At 40.8% G+C, this 20,869-nt stretch overlaps 4 protein-coding genes across 10 annotated transcripts in view; 2 read left to right on the top strand and 2 right to left on the bottom strand.

Moving 5' to 3' along the window:
* The first annotated feature begins 442 nt into the window (after positions 1-442).
* On the top strand, positions 443-5,119 carry dguok (deoxyguanosine kinase). Of its 3 annotated transcripts, none has more exons than XM_037098362.1 (8): positions 443-600; positions 833-971; positions 1,717-1,826; positions 1,921-2,120; positions 2,499-2,646; positions 3,856-3,971; positions 4,204-4,303; positions 4,634-5,119. In XM_037098362.1, the coding sequence occupies exons 2-8, from the start codon at positions 863-865 to the stop codon at positions 4,658-4,660; spliced, it is 810 nt and encodes a 269-aa protein (XP_036954257.1). In that variant the 5' UTR covers positions 443-600; positions 833-862; the 3' UTR covers positions 4,661-5,119. The 3 variants fall into 3 exon arrangements, with proteins under 3 accessions (XP_036954257.1, XP_036954256.1, XP_036954255.1); XM_037098361.1 differs by having other exon boundaries at positions 448-711; positions 814-971; XM_037098360.1 differs by having other exon boundaries at positions 448-971.
* A 124-nt stretch (positions 5,120-5,243) lies between these two features.
* Positions 5,244-8,613, top strand: spaw (southpaw). The gene is made up of 3 exons (XM_037098359.1): positions 5,244-6,974; positions 7,377-8,179; positions 8,280-8,613. Exons 1-3 carry the CDS (start codon positions 6,452-6,454, stop codon positions 8,430-8,432), a joined length of 1,479 nt encoding a protein of 492 aa, XP_036954254.1. The 5' UTR covers positions 5,244-6,451; the 3' UTR covers positions 8,433-8,613.
* Positions 8,614-11,585: 2,972 nt separating this feature from the next.
* On the bottom strand, positions 11,586-14,862 carry LOC119019606 (eukaryotic translation initiation factor 4E-binding protein 1-like). 3 transcript variants are annotated; one of them, XM_037098364.1, is made up of 4 exons: positions 14,661-14,862; positions 14,369-14,509; positions 12,435-12,611; positions 11,586-12,175 (listed from the first exon to the last, which is right to left on the bottom strand). In XM_037098364.1, exons 1-4 carry the CDS (start codon positions 14,671-14,673, stop codon positions 12,144-12,146), a joined length of 363 nt encoding a protein of 120 aa, XP_036954259.1. In that variant the 5' UTR covers positions 14,674-14,862; the 3' UTR covers positions 11,586-12,143. The 3 variants fall into 3 exon arrangements, with proteins under 3 accessions (XP_036954259.1, XP_036954260.1, XP_036954261.1); XM_037098365.1 differs by having other exon boundaries at positions 14,369-14,539; positions 14,661-14,860; XM_037098366.1 differs by having other exon boundaries at positions 14,369-14,861.
* Positions 14,863-16,173: 1,311 nt separating this feature from the next.
* Positions 16,174-20,869, bottom strand: part of ank1a (ankyrin 1, erythrocytic a) — a 113,250-nt gene continuing 108,554 nt past the window's right edge. For all 3 annotated transcript variants that reach the window (XM_037097145.1, XM_037097143.1, XM_037097141.1), the window contains one exon: positions 16,174-19,963. Coding sequence is in view for 1 of the 3 variants with exons in the window: in XM_037097143.1 (XP_036953038.1) it covers positions 19,910-19,963 (54 nt within the window). In the remaining 2 variants the exon portion in view is untranslated. The remainder of the gene's footprint in view (positions 19,964-20,869) is intronic.

The following is a 20,869-nucleotide window of genomic DNA, read 5'->3' as shown; positions in this document are numbered from 1 at the left end:
TCATCAAAAAAACGTTATGACAACATTTTGTGGCACAAATAACTTAATAACCAAATTTCCACTTCACATGCTAGAATTTGAAATTCAATATTTTGAAATTTATATATTTTCATAATTATATTTATATGCATATTCATATGTATATAGGTGATGGCTAAAGATTTTCCTCCTAAACATTTTTTTCTTCCTAAACTGATACACAACAATTGACCTCAGTGACCCTGGGAGCAAAGCACATGTACTTCTAGGTTTATAACTAAACTCTTATGTAGTATCACAACCTCTACCTGTGCTGTACTGACGCGTATTACAGTCATACAGTTGTATTCTTAATCAAATCCAGCAACTGTTAATTTGTCGTCTGCAGAAAGTTTTTTTGTTCAAATTTGCTGGGATAAACGTTTCCCACGATGCTTTTATTTTGAAAGTACAGAATATGTATCCCGGAAGTGACATGTATATTGTTTGTAGCATTCCTGCTACATTACTTGTGGACGTTTCTTAATCATTTTTTTCCCTTAACAGCACGAAGTATGCGAAACATAGACGTGTGAGGACTAAAGGAACAACTCGGCCAACATATCGGTGTTTTTAAATGTGGTAACAGTTTTACAGTTAAACTGTAAACCGATGATTTATTATGTTAAGTGCACGTTAGCTCGGTCATGGAGGGGATTAGCTAGCCTGGCTGCCATGAGGCTAACTCAGAGGGTGATGTAAAGCCCCTTCGACATTAGCATACATCCAGAAACGTGTGTAGTTGTAGTTGAACCCTGTCCTGATGTCTGGCTTTCTTCGGTTCGCTCTGCTCAGTCGTGTTTGTGATTTAAAGAAACTAACAGGTTTGATACATGTCGGGACGATGGCGGTTAATTCGGGGAGGCTCAGTTTGACTTGTAGAAGGTGCCTCTCAGGTTCGGCTGTGGATGGACCAGCTCGGGTGAAGAGAGTTTCTATCGAGGGCAACATCGGTAAGTACAGATTATTTAGAGACAAGAGACATGATGAGTATCTCGAGTCAGTGTTTTATTTTCCTGTATCAGTAAACATTGTTTCTTCATGCTGACTTGATGATATGAGTGTAACAAAACTGATTTCATGTAGCACGGTTACTTTGACTGCTAACAGCTTTTTTTTCTTTCTCAGTAGCTCCTAGCTCACGTGAACCAGTGACTCCAAACCAATGCCGAATTATATAACTGTAATAACTACACAGGTCACACAGGACACACCTGTTTTTATTATTACATTTTACTGCTTCTTCTTTTATTTCTTTTATTTTATTTTGAAATTCCAGCTGTTGTTTCTCAGTAGCCTCCATGTCATTGTGACCAAAGTGTGTCACTACATATGTCACATAGGACACACGTCCTACTTTTTTTTTTTTTATAACTTCTTCTATGTTTAGACAAATATTTCGAATTTTACAGTCACAACACTGTAAAAAGATGTTTGCTACAACTAATTTGCTGTGTTGGTGTGTCCTATGTAGTGATACCAAGTAATAGTGTTAAAAATATAAAGTGGGAGAAGCAGTAAAATCCAATAATTTTTTTTTTTTAATCTTATTTGTAATAAAATTCAACATTGGTTTGGAGTCACTGGGTCACATGACATGGCACAGTTGTTCAAAACGTTAAATGTTAAATAATTTTATTTTTTGTGCCGGGCTGTAAGTGTTGGTAAAATGTGATATTATGTCCTCTTGAATATCAGCGGTGGGGAAATCAACCTTTGCGAGGCTCCTCCAGTCAGCGTCTCCAGACTGGGAGGTGATGGCAGAACCTGTCAGCAAGTGGCAGAACATTGAGAGTGGGACCAAGAAGGTTGTGCACATTTCCTGAACTTTATATTCTTTTGTAAAAAGAAAAAGAAAATAATGATGCCAAGCTGACGATCTCCATTTGTGTCTTCTGACAGGAGAACAACGACGCCCCCCAGACGACAGTCAGCAACCTGCTGCAGATGATGTACCAGGACCCCAAGCGCTGGTCGTACACATTTCAGACGTATTCCTGTATGAGCCGGCTGAGAACACAGCTGCAGGCTCCTCCTGCTCGCCTGCTCAGCTCAGAGGGAACACCTGTCCAGGTGTATGAGCGCTCAGTCTACAGCGACAGGTGAGCGAGTCAGGACAGCAAAACTGATATCAAGTCAGGGGAACTTTGGGTCCTTAAAGAAGAAGATCCATCATCATGGTGTTAAGTGTTTTCTTTACCAAAATGATTTCACACAGAATGAGGTATGCAGCTGTAGAGTCACTCCAGATATATGTACATTATATTTTATTCATCATGTTGAGCAAATGCACTCTCCTTTTGAGATAGAATAGATACAACTTTATTCATCCCTGAGCAGCACAAGAGTCAAACACAGAGAGGATAACAAGATAAGAATGAAAAAATCAAGGCAAAGCAAGATAAAAATGGTGTAATATAAACATGTATTGTTAACCGTTTTGTTTGTTGGAACTTGAACTCGACTTTTTGTCCTGTCAGATACATCTTCGCCCTGAACATGTTCGAGTTGGACTGTATCAACTCCACAGAGTGGACAGTCTACCAGGACTGGCACTCCCTCCTGGTGGAGCAGTTTGGACACCAGGTGGAGCTGGAGGGCATCATCTACCTCAGAGCCCCACCAGAGGTATTAACATCATTCAGCCACAGTCACAGACTTTGTTAATACATAAACAAAGAACACGGACATCATTCTAACATTAACAGCATACAATGCACAGATCTTTTCTCTGTACATTTTACACGACAACAAGCAAACAGTACACATTTCCATGATGTCCTTTTGGCATACCGAGCGTATCAGCACACTTCTCATTGTTTGTAAGACTCAAAGTATTTCTTAAATTCCATTCTGAAGAGTTCAAACGATGGGCGAGACTTTAAGAAGCTGAATTTATGGATGTGAAACACTCCTTGTGAAGTTCTTAAGTTGACAGTCCGCTGAACTTTCTGGATTTTGTTTACGTCATGTAATATTACATCATTGGCTTCCACTTTAGTTCTGTAAGTGGTTTTAGTGGAAAGATACACTCCCGATGTGTACTAAGATTCATAAAACAAGGGTGTAGTTGTTACTTCTTTATTTTTATAGATAAACAAATCTTGAGAATGTTAGGAAAAAAGGAGTTCGAGACATATTTTCTTGATATGTTTATTACTACATTTAAGACTTTCTGTATTTTCTCCGTTAACAAAGAAAGTGGATCCCAGTTCCTGTAGCTCTTCTCTCTCCGAGTCGTGTTTCATCCACTGAAGAATTCCATCAGGAATCACACTGAAGTCACAGATTCTGAAGCGTTTTACAGGAACATCTGTGAGCGTTTAGGGCCGTCCCACTGTCAGAGAAACAAACAGCGACAACAACAACAACAACAACAAAATGATAATCCAGATGATGCCGCTCTTTTATTTATAATTATTTCTGTTCTGTATGAAGCATTGTGTTTTGTGAACAGAACATTTCCTACAATCTTTTCAAGACATTTTCTTGTGGAACTGATTCTCCACTTAAATCTTAAACAGTTTATTATGAAAACAATAAGCTTTCAAAACATTATGGAACCTTTTCCCTGTTTCCACATGTCTTTATGTTTACTCCTGTCTTTTGTTTATATTTTTATATATTTCATTATGTAAAGTGAAATGTTGAAGCCGCTCTCACTCAAACACTTGCCAGGAAACATCAGCCGAGAGCGTTCAGTGCCTCAGGGGGGATGTTCAGATTTATTTTACATGAAGGAGATGCAGTTAATCCAACAGTAGCTTGTACATAAAAAGCATGTTTGCTGCACATAGTTTTAGCTTGTGATGTTTGCTTACGTTTGCATTCTGTCAGAAATGTATGGAGCGTCTGGTTCAGCGGGGACGATCAGAAGAGAAGGGAGTGAAACTGGACTATCTGGAGAAGCTGCATGTTCAACATGAGAAGTGGCTCGTTGAGAAAAGCACAGAGTGAGTTGTAAAGAAATCCTGTGTGTGTTATTTGAATCAAATTGATATGTTGCTGTTATGACCAGTGATGTTGATGGTGCAGCTTTTTTATTCCTGTTCAACAACCACCGTTTCAGAAGCCTTTTCCTGTCAGCTGTTTGTTTCTCGGCTGTGAACAGACGAGTCAGCAGCGTGTGGTCTGAGGACTTGAGGCTGTCGGTGTAACGCAGCGTGGCGCTCTCTCTCTTTTCAGAATTCATTTTGAGAAGCTGAAACAGATACCAGTGCTGCAGCTCGATGCCAGTGTGGAGTTTCAGAGTGACCCAGAGGTGCGGGAGCAATTTATCGCAAAGGTATGTTTTTATTATTGTGCTTTGACATTACAGCTGCAGAGAGTTTCTGATCCAGCTGTATAAGATGTAATTAGCTGTTTTAATAATGAATAATCGTTTATGTTATTCTTCAAGCAAAAACATGTAACATTTGCTGGTTCCAGTGTCTTATACGTAACAGTTTGCTGCTTTTTTGAGACATTCATGATAGTAAATGTAGAGTCTTTGGGTTTGGACAGAGGAAGAAACCTGATGATGTCACTTTAGGCTCTGGGAAAACGTGATGAGCACAGTTTTTTTTAAATAATTGTTTGTTTCAGCCTTAATCCTAAAACACGTTTTCATCTCCAGGTGAAGAACTTCTTCAGTGCTTTATGAGAAGATGAGCAGTGGGAGCAGAAAGTCCAGCCCGACCTCAGTCAGTCACATGTGATCTGACACATCAACACAGGAGCCTCTATGAAAAACTCACATGAACAGTTTTGTGTATTTGATAAGCTGCTGCCTCTTCTCGACCACACTGACAAGCATTCTGAAACACTTTTAGTTTGTTACATTTTTTTATCTTTTTGGTTTGTTTGCATGTTTATTTGTTTACAGATTATATTTACATCTTGTACTGTTGACTCCACTTTGAAATCCCTTTAACACAACGATATACACGGATCAGTTGATCAGGTGATTTTGTTGCCTGTGTAGATTATAAACTAAGTTTACTGAACATCTTTGTGTACATTAATGTCTTCATCATTCCTGTCTGACAGCCTGCAGCAAGCAAAAGGGACGAGGGTTGTATTTCAGAACTGTTAAAAAAATAAATACAAAGTAAATTTTTTTTAAACGTTGTTCTGTGTTCTTTATTTCTATTTTATTATCCAAGACTTCTTTAAAAAAAAACTTTTGTTCTTGTTGTTTGTATGAGTAGAGTCGTACTTTACTTTGGACATTGTTTCTAAACAGCAGAGATGGAATGAACATGGAGTATTTCCATTCTACTGAATACTTCCACTCCTGAAGGAAAATACTTTACATTTTACTCCACTACATTTATTCTATAACTTTAGTCACTTGTTGCTGTATATTGCATGCTGCATTTATAATTAATTTATTTGATTGGTAATTTGATAAAATAAACACTGATTCCAGTAATAAATCAATAAGAAAAATGCTAATATCTTAGCTGATAATCAGCCGATCATGGAAAGCCAACTGAAAAAATATACTTTTTGACCAGTGAAATTTATTTATGTTTTGTCTGAAATGTATTATTTTTTTTTAGTGTCGAGTCGAGTGAGAAAACGTATTTTTTCACCACTGAATTTATTTATTTTTTTGTCATTCATTGAGCAAAGTGAAATTATTCTTTTCCTCAGAAAATGTCAATATCTAATCCAATAATCAGCCAACTACAGAGGCCCTGAGGGCAAAGGAATTTTTTTTTAGGATGCTCCTTTTTCTAAGTGGTAAAAAATGTATTCACAGTGATTTTTTATTATTTTTTTTCATGTCAAGGCCAGTGAAAAATACGGAGGAGTATTGGGGCCAGGGATGAGGAAAAAAAAGGAGAAGGAAGTTTTTTTTTTATTATGAACTCCAAGAAAAAAATTGAAATGTCTTGAAATTGTATTTCGACTTTATTCTCTACTTTTCTTTTTTCTGAGTTCATTCTGAAAATAAAAAAAACAACCTGCCATTTTTTTGTAACGTATGAAAAAATACATTTCACCCATGAAAAAAAATATTTCACTCAGCTCGTTACGTGAAAAACTTTCGAACATGAATCGTGACCAGTTGAAAAATGTATTTTTCATGTATCGAGCTGACTGAAAACATTTTTTGGAAACTGTAAGTATCAGAAAATACAGATATCTGTGTTAAAATGTATAAATTGAAAGTAAAAATAAACACTCAAAGCACAGATTCTGAAAAATCTGATTAAGTACAGTAACAAAGTATTTGTACCTCTGACTTGCACCCAGTGATATTTTATCTTTACTCTTACTTCAATATGACACTTGCTACTTTTAAACACTGTTAAACAGAAAGGAGCTAATGGCCGTGCAGAGCCAACAGTATTATTTGTTAATGGATATCTCCATGTCTAAAGGATCGGGCTCCTGAATGAATGTGAAAGGCCCCGCGGGTTGACGGGACAATGACCTTGGCTAAATGTTTTTCTTTTTTCTGCCCTGTGATGCTCTGATGATCAGAGGGGCTGTTCAGATGCCTGGAGTGGTCAGGGGTCATCAAAGGGCAGCTGTCCACTATAAAGAGGCCTGGCTGGAGCTCCGTCTGCACAGAGCATCATTCCAGCCTGAAACCAGCTGGAGGAAGGAACCAACCAAGGAGATCTTCCCTTTTCTGTCCCCACTGCTGGAGAAGATTTTGTGTTTTTTAGTGAAAATGGAAGTTTGGGTCCTGACAGTTTTCTGCATGTTCCTCTTCTGCTCCTCTGGAGTTTTGTCTCTCTCCACTCAGGGGCTCAGATATCACGCCGGCCTCGAGGCCAGTTTAGCACTGAGAAATCTGTCAGTGAATCATCGCAGCAGATACCCGCTGTACATGATGCAGCTGTACCGCTCCTTCAGGATGTCTGAGTCCTTCTCCTCAGTAGCTGTCGACGCCGTCAAGATGCAAGGTGAAGACCCGTCAACGCAGCGCTCTGACTCAGTCCTGAGTCTGATGGCCAGAAGTGAGTAAACAAATCATGTTTTTTTTGTTTGTTTTTCTTACATCCCTGGATATAAAGTGTTTTAGTTGTGTTCAGCGTGTGTCAGTTTCTCCTGTCCTGCTGCTGCAGCTCTCTGCTGGGTGTGTTATCTGTGTTATCAGCCCCTCCCTCTTTACAACCCAGCAAGTGTCAAAATGCTTATTCGACTTTAAAGGCTTTGTCTGTTTTATGTGAGAGGGTGTGTATATTAGCCCTCAGACGTCCTTGCACAGGGGGGTTCAATACACATCCTGTCCTGTTCACCCTCCCACTGCAGTGTTTTGACATTTGTCCAGGGATCTGGTTTGCCCAGAGTCACTCAGACTGCTGACTGCTGTGTGTGAATTTGAGATTAAAGGTTCTTTCTCATTTTTTGTTTTTTAGGCTGTCATCAAGTGGGCGAACGGTGGACGGTCGCGTTCGACATGTCGTCCGTCTCCACCAGCGAGCTCGTCCAGCTGGCAGAACTTCGGATCAGACTGCCAGCTTTCTCCGGCTCGAAGCGCGCCACTGTGGATTTGTATCACTCCAGAAAGCAGAGCTGTGATCAGCACAGCACCACATGTCAGGATGAGCTCCTTTTCCTGGGGAGCTTTGTCACTTCACCCAGCCACTCCAAGTCCTCCTGGAAGGTTTTTAACGTGACAGCCCTGTTGAAATACTGGCTGTACCAGGGAGACGGAGTGTCACCACAGGAGGCCTCAGGAGAGCCTGACATGGAGCCTGGGAGCGGCGCTGGAGATGAAAGAGCGTCTCTCTTCAAGAATATGGGATTGAGGCAAAGAAAAATACATCATGCAACCACGAACCGGGTCATGATGATCATCTTCTCCAAAAACAATCTGCCCCAGAAAGGCCATGTAGCATACAGCCTCATCCATACAGTGGAGAACTCCAAGTACGTGACCAAGGACAGAGCCAGCAGTGACAGTCACAGCCGACGCCACAAAAGGAACAGGGTGGAGAAGATGAGGGTGACTGACGGAGATTCATCCACCGCTGCACCGGCAGCAGAGCCGCCCCAGCGGCCGCTGTGCCGCAGGGTGGACATGTGGGTGGACTTCGAGCTCATCGGCTGGGACGAGTGGATCATCCACCCAAAACGCTACAACGCATTCCGCTGTGAGGGAGACTGTCCGACTCCGCTGGACGAGTCCTTCCAACCCACCAACCACGCGTACATGCAGGTAAGATGATAACTTGATGTTTAAACGCTCAAGAATCTTGAACAATCTCACACTTTATGTAGTTTTTTTCCATCGGATGATTCATTCATGTCTTTTTCAGAGCCTCTTGCGACATCACCACCCTGAGCGAGGGTCCTGCCCGTCCTGCGTGCCGACGCGCCTCAGTCCGCTCTCCATGCTGTACTTCGAAAACGACGATCTGGCCCTGCGGCATCACGAGGAGATGATTGTTGAAGAGTGCGGCTGTCACTGAGGGCCAGACGCAAAGAGCAAACATCGACTTAACTTTAATTCAACTGTGTCTTTCTTGTGTCTTTATATATTAATGTTCAGATGTTAAATTCAGAGTTCTTTGTTTTGTTTTACTGCATAAGATGAGCTTAAATAAAAATATGTCATCGATGCTAAGTGATACAGAAAAGCTCCATTATATAATTTGTTATATGTTTTTATCTATTTATACACTATAATGTATATTTTGTAAATACAGTATGAAAATATATTAAAATATTTTATTTGGACATGATTGTGCTGCATTATGTTTTTGACTATCAGGTATTTATTAACACTAAAATCACCGATCTTGATTCACAGTAACAATATTATCACGATCGAGGCTCAAATTAAATCTATTTTTTACTTTATTTACTGTGTTTTTTTCTCTCTTTAGCTTATATATTACCCTCAAAATATGAGTGTAAAGAGGAGAGTCTATAACCGTAACTATAAAATATCATCTGTACTAAATTACCAAATTAACTCATAAACAAAAGATGCACAAGACCAAACATCATCGCTGGATTATGTTTGAAATTATGTGAATAATTAAAGCAATGTCAATATTTCATTTTTAAAATATTATTTATGGTGAATACAGCAACATGGTAACACCCCTGGCTGGATACAGAGTTTTGTTTAAATTACATTAAAATGGTTTCTATTTGTTAAGTTTGAAATTGCAAAGTTTAAACTTGAAAATGTGGAGCTCAGAAAGAGGAAACCATATAAATTCAGACAGATGGTTTTTCAAATTAAAATATTTCAGTGCTCTAAATTTAGTGGTATTTAAATATCAACTTTTAAATGGTTATAATTCTGGCTGTTATTTCCTTCCGTGCATAACTTTAGGATTGGCAATTTCACTTGTAATAATTTCCATCGGTTCTCTCGGCTGCAGCTGTCGGAGTTCAGCCTGCTCGTAGATACTCTCCTGCATCATAATCCCACTTGTCTTGTGTGACTTGTGCCCAGCTAACATCTTAGTGTATTTGCTCTCCTCACCTGCAATCCACATCTGTGGTCCTATTACAGCACACACATCATCAGAGGTCATTAGTGTCCCTCCTGGCCGGGCTTCTTTTGTTGATTGTGATCAAACGGGCAGGCTGAGTAGAACGACACATAAGGATACTGAAGGATGGAGCACTGGGGGGCGGTGGTGTTGGTGGTGGTGGTGGTGGGCACAAGCAGTAGCATTTGTTTACTTTAGGGAGGGGGGTGGTGTCAGGAAGCAGAGGTGACAAGCGGAGACTTTTAGACCCCAAACAAACAGAGAGCAATGCGAGGGAACGGAACGGAGTCAACGTCTGGATGCTGAAGCTGCCGCGGAGGACGGACAGGGCGGACTGGAACTGATCGCCTGAAACCGTTCAATCCACAAGACAAGTCCAGACTGACTTCCTCGGATAACTACTTTAAACCAGGTAACAGGCTGACACGACCACAAATGGTACAATTTTTTTTTAAAATGCTCAATTAAAACAACAGTTAAGTACCGAATCTGTTGTTGTTCTTATGAGTTTTACAGTGACGACTGTAATGAGGCTCACGCAGCACCTCCACTCTCCACGACACACAGTAGCAGGAGAGTGATGTCATCACCTCCAAATCACGTGTCGCTTCTCACACTTCCTCTCCATCCTGGACAAACTTTCCCGTTTGGTGGTCGGTCAATTTCACTTTACCAGCTGAATTACAAATGGACGCTCATGTACTTCGATTTTTCGTTCCTCAAATGTGATACTTTTGTCAGTGGATATGAGCTGCAGCAATATAAAGTTCTCAGTTTATTGTAGAGTGAGTATTGACGGGTGTCATGCTGATCTACCATACCGAAAAATAATAGCAAATACTGTGTTTTTACTCCACTTCATGTATTTGATTACTTTAGTTACTTTGCAGATTACATGCTGTGTCAGAGCAAAAGGTAGTACATTTTTAAATAAATGTATTCATCAGACAAAATACTCATTTCAATGATGGGAAAAATGCTGAATATCAGATATGATAATCGGTCCACCCAGAGTGGACAGTATATCGATATTGTACATGTAAAAATACGTATAATTTTATTTTCACATGTATTGTTGATACTTGGGTACATTTAGTATCAGATACTTTCACTGAAGTACTTTTCATACAGCTGATTTTCATTTTTACCAAAGTAATATTCTAACACAGTTCCTTACTTTTTACAGAAATGCATTTGTGACATTATAATATATATTTCTGATCATTTTTCAGTTCCTTTAAAAAATACATACACTTTTATGAAATTACATTTTTAATTTCTTAGGATCTACATGAAATTCTAGCCTTTTAAAATTATTTTCCCATCAGCCTCAGTGTTTCTTTTTCTGCATTTTATTAGTCTTATTCTTGTGCATTATGATGTTTTATTTGTCTTTAAACTTGTCCATTTTGTATTTCATTTTAGCACTTGGTAACCTTGTCGTCCACCTGGGTGCAGAACATGAGAAGAGTTTGGAAAACACACCAGCTCAGCACAGCTGCCAAATAAACCTGAATAGTTTAGTGCAACAGGGCCTGAGATGTTCTGCAACATCCATTACTTGGAAATATTTATACAGTGCACTCACATTACAGCCTGGTAAGTCACTTCAGAATCAACATAGCAAAAGTTGGGCAACAGAGGTGGACCAGGAGGGAGTTTCTCTGAGCTATGTACGGTTGTATATTGACCTCTCTTTATACAGTCCGCTGACTGAGGTTATCAGCTGCCAGCGAGCTCCGTGAGGAATTTCTCTGATATGACTTGTGCTGAATCAGGGGAGCGCAGGAAGTGCCAAGGCTGGAGCAACTCTGTCATAGTCAGGATTTATCATTTCAAGATGTGTATTAGCATTTCACCTAAATCAGAGAACTTCTGAACATTTGAACTGAAAACAACACACTCCTGGTCATCATTTACTTTTCATATAATCATGGATATAACTGATGTTTTTTTTTTTTGGATGTCCAGGAGAAATGTGTATTCAGACCAGTGACCCGATGAACATGAAGACGTTACCTGATTTCTATAAAAGTTCAATCCACTAACAGAACAGGACCAGAAAGGAGAAAACGGTGAACACACGTGGTCCAATACACGACAAAACCAGAGCGCTGTTTGCTTTAACGGTGTTTACTTTAATGCTTTGTCACCCTACAAACCGTGTGAAAAACTATTTCAAAATTTGATCGACAAAATTAGGTTTTACATTCTTTCAATGACGCTTCCGGTGAAGATCGACAAATTATACAGCATCTTGAACATTTCAAGGCAATATCTGAGGAGAAGTGACAGGAAACAAAACCTTCTGGAATGGTTATAAATTCAGCTCATTATTATTTTCCCATATCGATCTTTCTTTTCATTAATTCATCTCAGTTCTTATGGCTGAGGCTTTGTTGGCGTTAAGCACTTCTCAGTGTCGATCTTAAAACTTGTTGCCACTACAGGAAGGCACACTTAGTCACAAATACATCGGGTTTGAGCCTTGAGGCAGACAGAAATGTTTTGTTACAGATTTGTTCTGGCAGATGAGATTGATAAAGGCATACTTGATAACACTAAGACATCGGGGATACTGAAGGTGAACCTCTGTCATCGTGGAATGGATGATGAGAAAAGAATTGGAGCCCGTCTTCACAGCTTGGCAGGTAGGTCTGACATCAGGACCGCCTAGATGTCCATTTCAAACTGAGAGTCATCACCTTCAATGAGAAAACAACAAAAAAAGCTTATCATCCCATGTTTGGCCACGCTGGGATTCATCTTCAACAGTCTCACACTAGATTTAACTTATAATAACCTTTATTTATATTAATGAGTCTCTTAACGATGGTGGTTATATGAATCTATGTTTTCGCTTTGTATCAATGCTATTGGATCATTGAATCGATATATTGATCCAGGTCAGAGGAAGCAATGCTTGAGGTCACCTTGTAATGTTTCTCTTGGGTGTGAACATACCAGTAGTGCTGCCTTCAGGTGCAGTGATGTTGTTGTTAGTCTCTCCATTCTGGGTCTTCTCATTGGTGTCTGGACTGGTCACTCCTGGAATGACTGGCAGACCTTTCGGAGGAGTCTTGGTCACCGGAGAGCTGCGACACTCCAGCAGGAACTTTCGGTCGTAGATGATCCTGGTACCTTTTGGTAGAAAGAGAGAAAGAAAACCATCAGCTGCTTCAAGCACACTTCAATTTATCAGTGGCTCAGTCTTCATTCATCATATTCAAGCAGATGTAGAGGGCGACCAAGTTATTTTGGATCTTCTCAATAAACACAATTTTTTGGGGCAGATGCTAACACTAATATTTGGCAGTGAAAATTTGTTTTTTAGCAATGATCGCTCAAATGTGGTGATCTAACATGTGACAAAAAGTTTTACATTTTACAGCCAACAACAAACCTTATTGTCTAAAATTTACTGTAAATGTAATGATTAAAAATGACTTCAAGTATCTTTATCGGCATTATAACCTCTAAAAAAATAAAAAAACAAATACAGATTTTCAAATCTGCACATTTTGGTCAACATATATGCTGAAACACACATTTAGTCAAGGACAATATCAGGCTCTACTTCCGGGGTTCCAGTTAAGCTTTTCCATCACCTTAAGATGTTACACAATGTATTTGGCAGAGCAATATGTGGTACGTCACTGAAGTTACGTTTTTACGTCACGAATGCGCCGGAAACTGTTATAACAGAAGAGCAGTTAAAGGTAAAATGTCATTTTTTTTCAATCGTCACAACCCCCGCTGAATGACTTCTTTCGCTGTTAGAATTTGAGCTATTCGGTCCAGTAACATCTGGAAAGTCTACAAGAGCCGCACGATCCAACTGTTTTATCCGATTTAAACTTAGCCCCGCACTTAACCGGAAGTTAGCCAGCTAGCTCGGCGGTCCAGGTATTTTCATACCTGGGAGGTCGAACTTTGTTTTTGCAGCAAAACATCACTGAGCAGCTTTGATATGAATGAAGAGGGGCCCTGGATTCAACACTAAAACGTCCATGAAAAGACTACATCCCAAATGGCTTCTCCGCCACCGGATGTTGACGACGCGTCATCACTTCGCGCCAGATATACACATTCACATTACTCACAAAAGCGCGATTTTAGCGGGTTCAAATGGGATTTTTGTTAAGTGGAAAATGGATTTAAGTTACATGTCACATTAAATATCAACGTGTAAGCATCGAACTTTGTTCCTGTTAGATGAAAATGTAACAAATGTGCTTACATACATAAACATACAGCATCCACGAGCGAGGCACAACAGCCACCACCCGACCAATGAGAACCAATCAGAAGAAGGTAAACTGTGATTATTTATCTCTTCTGTGCATCATAATTTCGGAGGTGCTGCAGATAAAACGTGTATTTAAATCGTCTTCCACAACATTTTAAATGTCAGTTCACGCATGAAAGCACCAATCACAGTTTGGAGTTGAGGGTGACGTAACTCCACCAATAGCGTCATCATCATCATCATCATCATCATCAGTCGAGGCCTGTAGGTGTCGCTAACGTCTCTCGATCAGCTGATAAATAAAAACCCCCCACCATAAAACCCACAAAGCCGTCTTATACTGAGAAAGCGGTGGTGTGAGTGTGCACCAGACACATGCACGTAATCACAATCACTTCACATTCAGTCTCGGCAGTTTCCTGCCCTCTATTTTTTTTTCAACCAAACACTTGCTATCTAGCATTAGCAGCTAGCTTAAGCAGAGCTAGCAGCTTGTTGTGTTTGACAGCAGCCGACCTCATGGAGTTAGCCCGGGCATGTCCTGACTGACCACACAGCTGTACACCGCGGAGAGGAGTGTGGGTGCTGCATCACAGCACGTCTCCTCCTCGGCACAGACAAGCTAACGGTGTAAAGCGACTGGTCGTACCGCCGGGGGTCGTGCTGAACAGGGTCCCTCCGGGAGTCGTGGAGTAGTCGTGGGGCATGTGCGCCGAGTCGCTGATGGTCACCCTCCGGGTCGACGGGATGGCCTTGGCAGTGGTCTTCTGGACATCTGTGGACATCTTGTCTGAAGTATAATTAACTAAAACTAGCTAAACTAAATAACATGGAAACAGGGCAGAAAGTCAACAAAGCCACGGACACCGCGCCTGTCTCGAGATAACTGCTTTGGCTCAAGCACAGTGGTTAACTTCTGGATGAATAAAAAAAATAAATACCTCGTTTTTTCATAAGTGCAAATGATGATAGGTAGTATCTAAACACGTCACATCACAACACGCACACACATGCACACGCTGAGTGTCCAGGCTCTTTGTTTAAAAGGACCTGAGCACACGTCTCTGCTCCTCCACTCACTCTCTCATGCACACAAACAGCTCAGACGGACAGACAGACCGTCAGACAGACCGGCTGCAGGGGAAATACTGCTGAGACTGAGGTCATGAGCCTGTACCGCCCCCTGCTGGCCCATTATGCATGTGCATGAGCTCCAACACTCGACATCACAATACATCTTGTTTACAAACCCACATTAGGGTCCGTGGCATCATTTAAAGGAGGGTAATCTAATGAAGATAAAGGTTTAATCCTCATGACTTCAAGAGAAACTACCACAAATTCAAGCAGATGAATTTACCCAAAAGTGTGGTGGAGAGTCAGGTGGAGTTTTTGTAGTCTACAATTTTGTGAGGCATTTCTGGAGCTTCACAACAAAACAGCGTTGCAGCGTTTTCTTAAAAGTGCCAGGGTTTTGTTTTTTTTTTTTTTTGAGTCTCATTCCCAACTTGTCAAAATCTGGCGCTGTTGGATTGCAGGATTGGGTCGGGCCACCACCACGCCCAAGTGTCAGAATGAGACTCAAGTACATGTGGACTTGTTTTAAAACATTAAATAAAACAGCTGAAAGAAAAACACAAAATGACTTGAAACAGCTCATCTCAAGCGCCGAGAATTGATTTGAAAAAATGTTCTCCGCACCATTTTTAAGCTACAATCTTCAATCTGGTTGCTAAGATGAAAATGTCAGAGCGCAGTGTTTAACCGCACAGTGACAGTGGACCTCGCAGCTTCCAGACATTTGGATTATGAAGCTTTATGGAGGCATTTTTATAAATAACAAGGCCTCATCTACTTGAGTTGTTTAAGAGAACACTGAAACGCTGTTTTGCTGTGAAGCTCCCGAAATATTTTATAAACTACAAAACTCCACCTGACTCTCCATCAACATGTGTGGGTGGATTATGACTGAAGGTTGACTTGTGGGCAAACTTATCCTGTAACCTCGAAAACATGCAAACATTTGGCAGCTGGTTTGTAGAGCTGCGTTCTGAAAATGGACACACCATGCCATGTTTTGCAGACAGGCTGGTTGTAAACACCGGTGCACTAATTTGTCTTTTTCTACTGTATGTGTTCTCCTGCAGAGTTTAAAGAGACTCTCTGCTTGAGAATATTAGTTTGATATTTGGTAGTTGGAGGTGAAATTCTGAGAAGATGTAATGATCTTCATGAGACTGCTCAGCAGTGTGCACAAGCTGAGGCCGGATACATGTGCTCACCACTTTTTAAAATAACATATTTTGCCTCAAGAAATAAATGTTTCCTCATCTGCGCTCCTATGACCCCGTCGCTCTTCGACACATAGCGACGCCCTCCATAGTTTGATGCATGTGAGTCGTCGCACAAAAGTATACACACTGTACACAAAGACATTTCATTTCTTTATTAATTTTGTAAATGTTGAGCTGGTGTACAGAGTAAATTGTCAATAGATGTCCTCGGATTTGATTGGATTAAAAGGCTTTTACATTTATATTTTTAAATTCATGTTTGACTCTCCATAACAATAAAAAAAAGCAAACAAAACAGGTTAAAATACCCACAAGACCCCTATTTATCCCCAGGTTGCAGGCATTACCCAGAACTCAACAGTCTCTTGGTAGCTACAGCTGTATGATGCTAAAAGTACATCCATAACATAACTAGAATCCCATTTGACAAGTAAGGGTGCATAGCATTCTAAGTAAATATATATATTTATATATATTTTCATATATTTCATATATATATATAGCCTTTTTATGTTAAAAACATTTTCTGTGCATGTGCGCAGTTGCATTCCTTAGTATTGAGTAATATGCTATTGCGTTAATAATGTCGTCAATCCATTCTAAAGGAATATACATGTGTTCTCTAGTTTTTGCAACAGTTAATATTTTTGCATGAACTTGGTGCATGGCATCATCTCAGTAGTCCCCTCAGTGCAGGGCTGAATCTCTCGGACGTAACCACATCAGGGGGAAAGGTTGTGTTGAGAAAAAAATGCTTGTCGTCTTGAAAGAGTAGCCGTCGGAGCCACCAAGCTTCCCCACAACTCCATCTAACTTCAAAGTAGCCCCACCTTATTGTCTTGTCATCAGAGCCCCCTCCCCGCCGCCCTCGCTCCAACCCCTGACATCAGCAGTGGATTTATAAGCGGCCCCCTGCTTCAGAAACCCGAGCATGCGTTAATCACGAGCCCTTGGAGAGCAAACCGTATGCTGTAACACGAGGGGTAGTACACTGTTACACTGCTGTGTAATCTTTATTGACATCCATCTTTTTGCAGTTTTTTAAAAAAAGATAATAAAATAGAAATAATATCTGATGAAAGGATATTTGTTAAAACCCCCTTTGAGGCTTCTGTCTCTCTCTTTCTGCGTCTCTCTCCTCACATGATCTCTATGAACGTTTGTCATGATTGTTGACGATCAACAGCAGATATTGAGTCGACACAACAGAGTGAATACCCTAAAATCATCTACTAAAGTACAGAGCCGACACAGATGACTACTTTAGAACAAGACTCACGATATACCAAAGACCTTACATTCATCATCTCCGGCTGTGAAGCCGTGCTGAACAAACACTTATTGATGGGTGATTATTGCAACGTTTTTTGTGTTTCTTTTTTTTTTTGTGACTCACATTATTTTTCCATAATAAAGCATTCGGTGTCTCCACACATCGTCTGAAATAAACAGATGTGGGTGAATCGATATCCTGTGAGATGGCACGCTTATTGAGGTAAATCAACTTTTAAGAAATATGTGAATTAGGATGACTCGTGTAAGAGAGCCTCTGCTCCGTTACCGTTCCTGTGATATTATCACAACTCGTCCCAAAGTCCAGGACCGAATCCGTGATATTAAAGTCACACACACACGCACACACACACACACACACACACACACACACACACACGGTAGGATTTCTTCCAAGGTGCATATGAATGTCATCAAAGTTTAAAATGTGACTCACACTCCCTGATGAGTAACACAAACAGATGGGATGGCTGGCATGAAGTCACACCAGAATACAAACTTTAAAAAAAAAACCCAAACAAAACAATAAATCTTTCTTCTCTATCGAGGCAGAGTGATAAAAATGTTCTAATGTGCTGACATCATTTCTGAGTGAGGAGTGAGGAGTAAGCCTAAAGCTGTGATTAACAGATCGAAAGCTCGATCTCAGAGGAAGAACATGGACCATGATCCCCGAAAGAATCCTCTCTGTCACACTCAAACACACTCACACACACACACACACACACACAAACACACACAATCCTTTCCTTTTGTAAGCAGTTATTGCTTCTTCTGAGTTACAGTTAAGACAGAAAACCATGAAAACAAGAAGAAGAAAGGAAAAAAAAAAGGCAAAAAGAAAGAAAAGGAGTGAAACAAGAGACACGCTTCAGGAAGGGTCAGGCTCACAGTTGCGGGTCAGTATTACAGTTTCTCATCACAGTGATTGGTGACTGACTGTCTTTGCTACACTCCTAAGAACTGCCAAGGAGACAAACATCAGAGCTCAACACGTCCTTGACCCCTCGACGCGACGCTTTCCTAATCTCCAGCTTCGTCTTTTTGCCCAGTCTGACCAGTGCTACATTGTTATCAGCATCTCAGCTACGTTACCCTCGTCAAGTGACATCTTCTGGTGGTGGTGGTGGTGGTGAGATGGTGTGTAAGTGCACCTCATGTGTGGTGGTATTACTGTATACTGCATGATGAGGTCAATCAGACGCTGCTGAAGGTGGGATCCTGCCCCCTGCTGGAGGCGGGCAGGACTGCTACATCTACTCTGAGAGGCCGACTGGAGGCGGGTGAGGAAGAGGCGGAGGTAGGGCGATAGGGGGAAGATTGAGAGCGAAGACTGGCATTGGGATTGTGGCTCAGACAGACATCTGATTAACACATAACCTCACAATGATACAGCACACTGAGGGGTGGGGTGGGGGGCGATGATCTGTCACTCACCATATATCTCACTGTCACCCTCCACCACAAGGCAAACCACTCTGAGGGCAGGTCGGGGAGGCAGGTTCACTGCAGCACAACCTGCCTCCCGAAGCCCAGAAAACACCCCACGGTACAGTAAATGACTTACAGTGTGTCTTCCCTCTACAGTTTGACAATGTCAGAAAGCAAAAAAAAAAAAAAAAGAAAGAAAAAAAAGGGCGAAAAAGCACATGAAAAGCACAAAGAAACAAACAACCTGACACACATAAAACGTTTAAAACAGGCAGAGCGACACGACATTTGCATGTTCTTGCACCCACAAAGATCTCAAGATATATAGAAGAATATATAGGTCCAGACCGAACGAACCAAAACGAGAAAAACAAAACAAAACAAAAAAACAGAGAGGGGGAAACTCCTATGTACCTGAAACAGCAGCATCAGTGGCATCGCAGAGGGATCTTTAGAACAGAAACAACACGTAACACACAGTCACGTAGAGCATTTTTAGTGCATATTATGTACAACACCGATATCCTTGGGTGATATTTGTAGCTTTACTGGACTTTGAGAGCACTGGGACGGGTTTTGGAAACTAGTTTGTGATGCTCTTAGCTGGAAGAGTGTGGCAGGGAGAGGGGAAGGAACCTGTTGCCTAGAGATTATGTAATTCTCAGTATTTTAATCTCCCCCCCCCTTTTTTTTTTGGGACTGATAAACGTCGGTTCAGAAAACGGCCCAGTAATGGACCACACCCCACATTGCATGCCTGTCCCACACAGCACAGTGTGTCTCCTCCCCAGCCCTCCCCAACCCTCGTACCCTCCCCTGTATTCCCTCAGTATTTGTAGTTAAAGACAGGCCATGCGGCAGCAGTCACTCATGCTGATACAGATAACAGGAAGCACGTTTTGGTTGCTAGTTTTTTTTTTTTTGTTGTTGTTGTTTTTTTTGTCTGTGTTTGGTTTTTGTTTTATACGAAATCATGCTTCTAGCCTAGTAGTAGACGTTTTTTTTTCCCACAGTTTCTTTAAAAAAAAAAAAAAAAAAAAAGATAATAAAAACTACAAGTAAATCCATATTCCTTCATCCGGTATCCGCTGTGGTTGTCATAGCGTTGGTGTCTGTTTCTGTCCGTCAGCCTTTTTTTTGTGTGTGTTCTTCCTCCTGTCAGCTGCTGCTGGTCATGTGTCCATGTAGGATGGTTTTGGTGAAGGGCTTGAATCCTGCGGAGAACTCTGCAGAAAGAGACGGAGGACAAAACTGATTTAGAAATAGCAACACTTTCGTCTTGTTTCAAATAACAAAAGCACAAACATGCAAAGCTGCAGAGAGTCGATGCACATGTGAGTGTTTTAGAGTTATATGTAGTCTTTAAAATGGCCTAAATGGCTAAATTGTCCACTTTCAGATGATTTATATACGTCACTCGGTCCCTCTCTCATTTTATTCTAACACTAACGACAACACGTTAGTTCTGCAGAAGCGTTCAGGCAAAAACGGTTTGCAAAAGTGAGTTAACATTCAGCAGCACGTCGCTTGAAATATCAGTAATCTCAGGAATGTCATGGCCTTTACGTTAGAAAGGGCAAGTCAAGCACACACACACACACACACACACATACAAACACAAACACACACACTACAGTGGCACTGGGACAACTGGCCTCGCAGCAGCTTTGACCTTGACAGCTGTCACATAACAAGATCCTTTTTGGGTCGGTTGTTTTGCTGAGTGCACATCGTGCCGACACTTTTTTTTCTTCTAACTTGTCACAACATGCGTGAGGAAATACAGTGATAGTGCCTGAAAATCTTTTATTTCTCTCATTGGGACATTTTGAGCACAGGAGTGTAGATCAGTTACATATTTGTGGGGAAATAACTTTCGAGACAGAAATGGATGCATTTAAACAAACAAAAATCTATTCTGTGCACAATCGCTGTTATTCACAAATATAAGTCAGCACATTTGAGATATTCGCCAAAAGGCAAGCGGCCTGAATTTATTTAGTTTAGGTTCATCTTAATCTATCTACTTCATCTTTATGAAAACTTTCCCTTATATTCTCTACATTTCAACACAAGTATCTAAACTTTCTCCTCCTTACATTTTAGAAACAGGCTCCTTACTTTAGTTGTGA

This window comes from Acanthopagrus latus, chromosome 5 (genome assembly GCF_904848185.1).
Source record: "Acanthopagrus latus isolate v.2019 chromosome 5, fAcaLat1.1, whole genome shotgun sequence".
NCBI lineage: Eukaryota > Metazoa > Chordata > Actinopteri > Spariformes > Sparidae > Acanthopagrus > Acanthopagrus latus.
Note: the sequence above shows the minus strand (reverse complement) of the source record. Positions and strands in the feature narration are given on the sequence as shown.